This window comes from Corvus kubaryi, unplaced genomic scaffold (assembly GCF_017639235.1).
Source record: "Corvus kubaryi isolate FWS band 111438036 unplaced genomic scaffold, C.kubaryi_AGA036_p1.0 37387, whole genome shotgun sequence".
NCBI lineage: Eukaryota > Metazoa > Chordata > Aves > Passeriformes > Corvidae > Corvus > Corvus kubaryi.
Window position 1 is genome coordinate 6,987,310 of NW_024581129.1, and position 7,869 is coordinate 6,995,178.

Genomic DNA, 7,869 nt, shown 5'->3' on the forward strand with positions numbered 1-7,869 from the left:
CAACAATGCAGTGTCGTGGACAGGGACACCTTTCACCATCCCAGGTTGCTCCAAGCCCTATCCATCCTGGCCTTGGACATTTCCAGGGATCCAGGAGCAGCCACAGCAGTTCTGGGAACCTGTGCCAGGGCCTCTCTGCCCTCACAGGGAAGGATTTGTCCCAATATCCCATTAACCCTCCCGTGTCAGTGGGAGCTCATTCCCTTTGTCCTTATTCCACTGCCAGTTTCACCAAACCCACCAGAAGAACAGCACATCTCATATTTTAAGGATTTTTTCTTCTTTTTTTTTTTTCCTCCCCCTCTCCTTGTTTTTAGGGTTCTCTCAGCTCTGAATGGAAGCTTCAGTGGGTTTTGAGCTGCTGAGTGCACTGAGGATGGAACATCTCTGTCTGTAGTTCAGTTTACCCAACAGAGACAAAGAATTTGGGTCTTGGATGAGTCTTTTTCTTCCCTTGTTGAGGAAAGCACATTAAAAGTGTGAATGGACAGTCTCTGTTACCCTGCTTGCTGCCAAGTAGTTCCAGTTTGGAATTTAGTGGCCATGTGGCCATCGGAAAAGGAGGAGGAAGAGCAGAACATAATCCTGATCAGTGATGATGAAGATGAAGTGGAGGGCACCCAAGGGAGTTCTGTCCTGTTTGTAGAGCCACAGGGTAAGAGCTGTTCCCTTGCTGCTGCTGCTGGAGTTCTCTGAAAGACTTTGGGAGTAAACTCAATTAATTATGAGTTGTGCTTAAAATCTGCCTGTATGCTGCACAAGTGAATAAAACCAGGTGGAACTTCCCAATTATTAGGCATATCTTTGGTGGCACTACTTTAAAGGATGCTGCTGTGAAGTTTTAAAATGCTTCAAATTGAGCTGAGACTGAGCCTTTCAATGTCAGCTGGGTCCTTTCTGATCTCATATCCTCTGGTTTGATAGTTCATGGAAGTTCTGCGTATTCTTCTGTCAAATCCCAAGGAAACATGTGCTTTAAAGTGTTCAAAAAGTAAATATCAGTCATTTCTAAGGAAATTTCAGCTACCTTCACTCTGGTTTACACCTCCTGCTCTCTTTACTGCAGAGGAATCTCGCCTGGAAGAGAAGAAATCAGAAGAAATGGTGGATGAGGAAGAGGATTTAGTGGTTACCTACTGTAAACAAGCAAATGTGATGCCTCATGCAAGACACGACTGCACCACGCACCCCTTTGAGTATGTCCAGGGCTGGGCAGTTCCATTTGGGGTCTCATTTTCCACATTTAGTCCCTTTTGTCATTAGCTGGAAGCAGCAGTAGAGTTGGGTAAGGCTGTGATTTTCCTAAATAACCTTCTGGTTTTCAACCTTGCAGGAGAGCAGAGTGTGATACTTGCTCCCCCCTTGGGAAAAATGCGGATATCTGTGACCAGTGCTACTGCTACATCTGTGACAAACTGGCTGCTGAGGTAAGGGGAGGGCACAGCTTGCAGGGAACAAACAATTCTGATGTGGATCAAGTGAGAGCTTTAGACAAGCTCTGCCTTAGGCTCAGATTTTGGCAGCAGCTCCGCTCAGGTGACTGCACCTAAATCACTCCCACGTTCTTAGGGATGGCAGGTCGGGTCTATGATAAAATGAGTTATTTATTGAATAGACAGGAAAAAACAGACAAAAGGCTTTAAACAGTTACTTATTACACAGGATGAAGCAAAGAACTACAGCAGGTTATGTAAAGCAGTGCACAGTATCAAGGCAGCTGTATTAAAGCTACCAAAGAAACAGGATAGGTCAGGAGTCAGTGTAACTCAGCAGCAGATGCGTACACAGAGTCCTTCCCTCAGCCCTGCAAGGAGGAACCACAGAGCAGTGTCCCAACTTTGGGGAGAAGGCCCCAGGCGCTCAGGGAGTGTGCAGAAGATGTCTGCTTTGTGAAAGTTGGGTGTAGCTGTTGCAGTTTGTAGAGTGGAGTGTGTGTCAGTCAGAAATTCCAGCTTCTCTACACCTGCTTCCACAGCAAGATGTTTATTGTCAGCTGAAAGCATCAATCCCATGATGCTGAAATAACTCCCTACAAGGCAAGCTGTCCTGATTGAGTTATTCCTTAATTAGCAAACTCAGTGTGGAGGAGGGGAGATGCCCTGGGTTATTGCAGCAGCTGACAAGCACCAGGTAAACTCTCCTGTGGCAGGGGGTTGTCCTGCTACACCTCCCACTATCCCAGGCTGCTCCAAGCCCCATCCAGCCTGGCCTTGGACACTGCCAGGGATCCAGGGGCAGCCACAGCTTCTCTGGGAATCTGTGCCAGGGCCTCCCCACTCTCACAGGTGGAGTTAAGGGCACTGAGAGAATAAGTGATACAGGAAACTTGATTAAGAGTTCCTCATAACTCTACTAAAAGTGTGGCTCTGGTGGGGTTTATTTTTAGTCTGGGCAGTTGTTGCAGTACCCATAAAATATAAATAAATGTATCTCCTGTTTGCTTTGGGCACACAGTGCATTTCATAAAATCAAATTATTAAATCAGGTATTTTTTTTTATAATGGATTAGAGAAATGTCAGCTTTTTAGACTCTCCTAACTAGAGTTAGGAGTAGAGGGAATTACGTGTGGGTGGTTTATTTGCTTGGATCTTCTGTGAATTTCAGAAGACTTTGAGCTGTGAGCAAAGTTGGGGTGAACATGCAAAGATAAGGCTCTGTTCCCAATTTCCAGTGGGGAGGGTGCCAGCCATGAGGGTCTCTCTGAAGTACTCAGCAATGACAGGTAATCAATAAGGGGTTTTTTTAATGGTTGCCATGATAGCAAATTGTTGCCTGTCAAAATATTTCCTCAGGTGAGAGAAGGATGAAAGGAATTGTAACCCCTCAGTCAGTGAAGCTGAGGGGTAGGGTATGAAAACGCAACAACCTCTGCCTGTTTTTTGTGTTTTATGGCACAGTGCCCACACTGGACAACCCCTTCCCTGTGTCACTGCAATGCCCACAACAAAAGCAACTTCTGGAAGGCCCAGAGAAACTTTGCCCTGGCCGGGGTCCTGGCCACGTTCAACCTGGAGCTGCTGGACCTCGACGCGGAGCTGCGGCACGGGGGTGGGTGCTCTGCCCCAGGCTGGCCTGGGGACCTGGGGCTGGGGAACACCTTGGCTGCTCCACACCAATCCTTGGGGAATTTTTAAGGAGCAAATTGCTGTGCCTGCTTTCTTTTTCCATGCTTGGACCAGGTATGGGTTTGCAGGTCCAGATTCCTGCTTTTTCCCCTCTGAAAGGATCACAGAATGGTTTGGGATGGAATGGAGCTTGAAGATCATCTCATTCCAATCCCTGTCCATGGGCAGGGACACCTTCCACTATCCCAGGCTGCTCCAAGCCCTGTCCAGCCTGGCCTTGGATGCTTCCAGGGATCCAGGGGCAGCCACAGCTTCTCTGGGCACCCTGTGCCAGGGCCTCCCCACCCTCATAGAGAACAATTCCTTCCTAATATCTAACCTAAATTTTCCCTTTTTCAGCAACAAAGCTTTCCTGAGAAATAAAATCGAGTGCAAACAATTTGCTAAATAATTTCACATGGGGAACTTTTTCTTTTAGCTTTGAAGAAACAGATGCAAAACTCTTAATGCAATTTTTTTTTTTTTTTGTCTTTTCTCTTAGGAGATCTTCTAGAAAAATTTATCAAGGAACTTTCTGTAGCATATAACAAATACCTAACAGGAGAAAGGATGCGTCTCCCAGGACAGGAATGCTTCTGCAAGTCAAAGCTGCCCCCTGGGCAGTGCAATGTCTGCAGCTTACAGAACATGGAGGTCGTGTACACGTAAGTGACAACAGAATTGGGTTTGTCATGGCAGCTCTGATTTATTTAATGAATGACAGTCAGAACTGTAGCACTTGAGACAGAAGAAATAGAGTTGAGAGAACTTACTTGGCCAGCAAGATGTTAAATTGCACTTGGCTGTAGTTTAAAATCCCTCTTAAATGTGTCTTTAAATAAATCTCCTGTGTTGTACAGGACACCTGATGATCTCTCGCTGTTATAACCTGGGAAAGTGTGAACCTAAAGCCTGGGCTTTGGGGTGGGTTTGGATGGGATATTGAGAAGGAATCCTTCCTTGAGGGGGTAGGCAGGCCCTGGCACAGGGTCCCAGAGAAGCTGGGGCTGCCCCTGGATCCCTGGAAGCATCCAAGGCCAGGCTGGATGGGGTTTGGAGCAGCCTGGGATAGTGGGAGGTGTTGGGATTGGAACTGGATGATTTTAAGGTTCCTTCCAACCCAAACCATTCTGGGATTCTGTGTTTTTACTGATTTGTTTCTTAGAATGAGTTTCACCTCAGTGTTAAAAGCCTTTAAAATCTCCAAAGTATTGGTTGTGCAAGCACTTTCTCAGAGGGTTGGAGATCCTTTGAAGGCAGGGCTGGGCTCTTGGTTGCTGTCAAGCTGTAGGATGGCCACAGTTACTACTTGTTTAGGTAGTCCATCACTGCAAACCCCTGATCTTACAGGCCACTTGACTTTCTCAGGTATTCTGATGTTTTCGAGCTGGTAACAAGATTTTTAAATCAGGCAGAACAAGAAAGCCCCAAAGCTGCTGCTGTCATGCTCCTGGGAGCAGCTAAACAGATTGCCCTGCACAAAGACCCTGCTCTGTAAGTACCCGGGCCCACAGAGAGTGGGGATCTGCCTTTTTTCCTCCAGGGGAGGGGAATTAGTGAGACAGCCCTGGGGTTTTGTTTATTAGGGGTGAGCAGTGTAAAACCCCCAGCGTGGGCTGCAGCACAGTGAGAGGAAGATGAACACACTGAGGGAGAAGTGGGATTGGGTACAGGAGGGATTTGGGAGAAAAGAGGTTGAAGGTTGGATGTGAGAGGGAGAAGTTAAGCAGCAATGAATGTTTGAGATCACTTTAAAAATCCCTGCCAAGGGGATCAGCAAAAGCCAGATTTAATAGTAAACAGCACAGTTGGTTGGCGATATTCGCTGTACTGCTTTCAGGACAGTTTACACACAACAAGGGAAAACAGCAACAAAACCAAACATAATCCAGGCATTCAAAAAGGGAAATGAACTGAGAGCTACCGTGGGGACTGTGTGAGAGAAGGAATAGTGAGGGCAGAGATAAAAAGGAACAGGGCCTTAAAAGCTTAGCAGCACTCACACTTACCAGTACTGTAACTTAACTTACACCTTAAGCTTAACAATTCAACAAAGAAACAGCACTCAAACCTAACTTAAGCTTAACTTAAAAGTTAACCTTAACAATTTAAGAGGAATAACACTTAACAGCATTTAACCTAACTTAAAACTTCGAAGTTACACTTAGCAGCTCAGCAAAAGAATGCTTTTCAACAACACAAAGAGCTTTGCGTTGCAAAAACCTGAACATTTTGGGGCTTATATTCAGGGGGTTTGGTAAAAGAGAAAGAAATGATGTCTAGATTGGTTTGACAGGCCAGAAACAGCAGCTCCCCTGCAATTCCTGCTGAGGAATTACCCAGGATTGCAAGGAGCAGGCTGGATTTGTAATCTGGGAAGGTCTTTCCTTCTACACTGACAGTGGTTGAGCCCTGCTGGAAGCACTGGGAATTTTGCACTGTGTTTTGCACTTTAGCACTTGTTTCACTCTTTGCAGTAATTTTCATCAGCATGCCAGCTTCCAAGACATTTTCTTCAACAGTTTAGTACAGAGAAGGGGAAAAGGCAGGAAAAGAAGCCAGGCATTAATTAGTGCTGTTTTTTTCCTGTCTTAGGAGCTGTCAGAACCTTGGCCACACTGCTTCCCTAAGGATCGCTGTCCCATTTCTGTTCCAAAGGTAAGATCGGTTTCTTTGCTGGCTGCAAACTTTCTGCTTGGCTTTAAAATTTTTTCCAGATGACAAATCTTGTGTTCAGGGGCACATGGGGTGTTGTGGGAGGCCAGAGCAGGTTGTGGTTGTTGCACCAAGGAGTAAATAGTGGCTGGGAGAGGTCACAGCAGCAGCCTGGCAGCACTGGGATGGAGCGTGGAAAAGTTCTTCCAGAGGCTGGAGAATGAGGACACCCAGCTCCCTTGGCTTAATTCACTTCCCATTTTAGCTCTATCCTTCACCTTTCCCCCCAAATTGACTTGCCACAGAAAGTTGATGAGTGAAGAATTAACTTCTTTCAAACCCAGTTCTGTATTCTCACCTTCTCTGGAACTAATGACAAATACAACCTAAATCCTTCAGCAGCTTTCATTTTAAAGTGCTGTTCTTGATTTTTATAATTTCTTACTTGGAAAGAACAGGGGGAGAGTTTCTTTACTTCCCTCCCAAAATTTTAAAGAGTAAACTCTTCTTCCTTATCTCCCCTTACCAGTTAATACAGAAACAGTTCCAGTAGCAGGGAAGGTGCAGGAGCTCAGGTCCAGCACAGTTTGAAGTGTTTCCTGTACAAATTCCTTGGAGATCTTTGTTTTAAAGCCCACAGAACCTAGGTTTAAAAATAACAGCACAAGAATCATTTCATTGTTCACTACAAAACTTAAAGCAGAAATTCACAGATCCAAACAAAAAGAAACCCAAACTCATGTAGTTTCCCATATGATTAAACAAGAAAATTTGTTAGTAACTCACCTCAGTTTAAAAGACTCTTTTTAAATTGTTTTTCTTCTCAAATCACAGAATCACAACCCGACTTCAGAGGATGCTGGTGTTGTGTGACTTTCCAAAAATCCTCTATGAAAAGTTTGTTGCATTTTTTCAGTCCATCTCCCTTCCCTGCCACTGTTACGCCTTCTCAAACAGGTGAGTTCTTGGGCCTCTAAATATATTTGGATCCAGTTGCCTGTGGAATGTTCTTCCCCTGATAATAAAAGTGGGAGCATTTTAGGGGAATATTTCAGTATTTGCTGCTTTCCCTGTTTGTTGTTTGATGCTGTGACTGAGCTGTTCTCCCTAAAGTTTTTTTTCCCCCAGAATTGAGCTGTAAACCCCAAAACGTTTTATTAATCAAACTTCACGATCCTTAAAGGAGATAAAGTGATGTACAATCAAAACAGTTAAAACTGACTTTCTTTTTGTCTTTCCAGCTTGAATGTTGTGCCCTGGGACCACGTGTTACTGACCACAGTTTTAAAAGGCCAGAACCCAACTGGGCAGAGGAGACAGAAAGGAAGGAAAATGTACCTGTGGGAAGCACTCCCTGTCGTGGAGGCTCGAGTGGAGAAGCTGCTGGACAAAAAGAAGTGAGATTGGTTTGACTTTTTCATTTTGGGAATTCAGTTCCTGTATTTTGGCTGCTCTAAACCTCTGCACTTTGGGGAGACACAAAACAAAGATTGTTTTATATTTTTTTCATCTCCCAAACAAGGCCAGGAGCCTTTGGAAGTTTCTCAAAGCCATTTGAATGCCTCAGGACCAAAAAAAGATGGCTGGAGTTGGCCCATTTCTGTGTTTCCATAAACCCTGCAGGTTTTGCATGTTGACTTTTCAAACAATTTCTCTTCATGACAAGTAGAAGACAGCCAGAAAAATGTGTTCTGGGTCTTCAGAGGGCTGTACTCCAGAAAATCCAATATTCAAAAGAACCCAGTCCACTTAAAGAATTCAAGTGAAAGGCAACCTCTGGTTTGATTTTGCCAGAGTTGAGATAATCTGGGAATAACTCCTAGGAATTTATTTCCAGCTGTCTCTTGCTGCCAGCTGGGTTTGTATCCTGCTGTGCAATGTCTCTTGTGTGGGAAGCTCTCCTGCTTTGCTTCATTCATTGTAGGAAATATTTGACCTGTGCAGAGTTTTGCACTTCCTTCCCCTTCCTTCTCACCTTCTGTTTTTTTCCCCAGATACAGGGAAGTTGTTCGGTACCTGAGAGCTGTGAAATGCAATGAAAACCAAAGGTAAATGGCTTTCCCCCCCCTCTCTTTTCCCCCTTTTCCCCCCTCTCTTTTCCCCCTTTTC

General features: G+C 44.9%; 1 protein-coding gene and 1 long non-coding RNA gene across 2 annotated transcripts in view; one reads left to right on the forward strand and one right to left on the reverse strand.

The window, feature by feature from the left end:
* Positions 1-263: 263 nt before the first annotated feature.
* LOC121668781 lies at positions 264-6,634 on the reverse strand. The gene is made up of 3 exons (XR_006017558.1): positions 6,547-6,634; positions 6,287-6,403; positions 264-1,077 (listed from the first exon to the last, which is right to left on the reverse strand). It is a non-coding gene; the product is annotated as an uncharacterized LOC121668781 (long non-coding RNA).
* LOC121668778 overlaps positions 484-7,869 on the forward strand; it is a 13,610-nt gene continuing 6,224 nt past the window's right edge. The window contains exons 1-10 of the mRNA XM_042036865.1: positions 484-655; positions 1,067-1,196; positions 1,334-1,427; positions 2,899-3,049; positions 3,608-3,770; positions 4,474-4,599; positions 5,701-5,763; positions 6,595-6,717; positions 7,002-7,157; positions 7,755-7,808. Of these exons, the coding sequence (XP_041892799.1) occupies positions 484-655; positions 1,067-1,196; positions 1,334-1,427; positions 2,899-3,049; positions 3,608-3,770; positions 4,474-4,599; positions 5,701-5,763; positions 6,595-6,717; positions 7,002-7,157; positions 7,755-7,808 (1,232 nt within the window). The remainder of the gene's footprint in view (positions 656-1,066; positions 1,197-1,333; positions 1,428-2,898; positions 3,050-3,607; positions 3,771-4,473; positions 4,600-5,700; positions 5,764-6,594; positions 6,718-7,001; positions 7,158-7,754; positions 7,809-7,869) is intronic.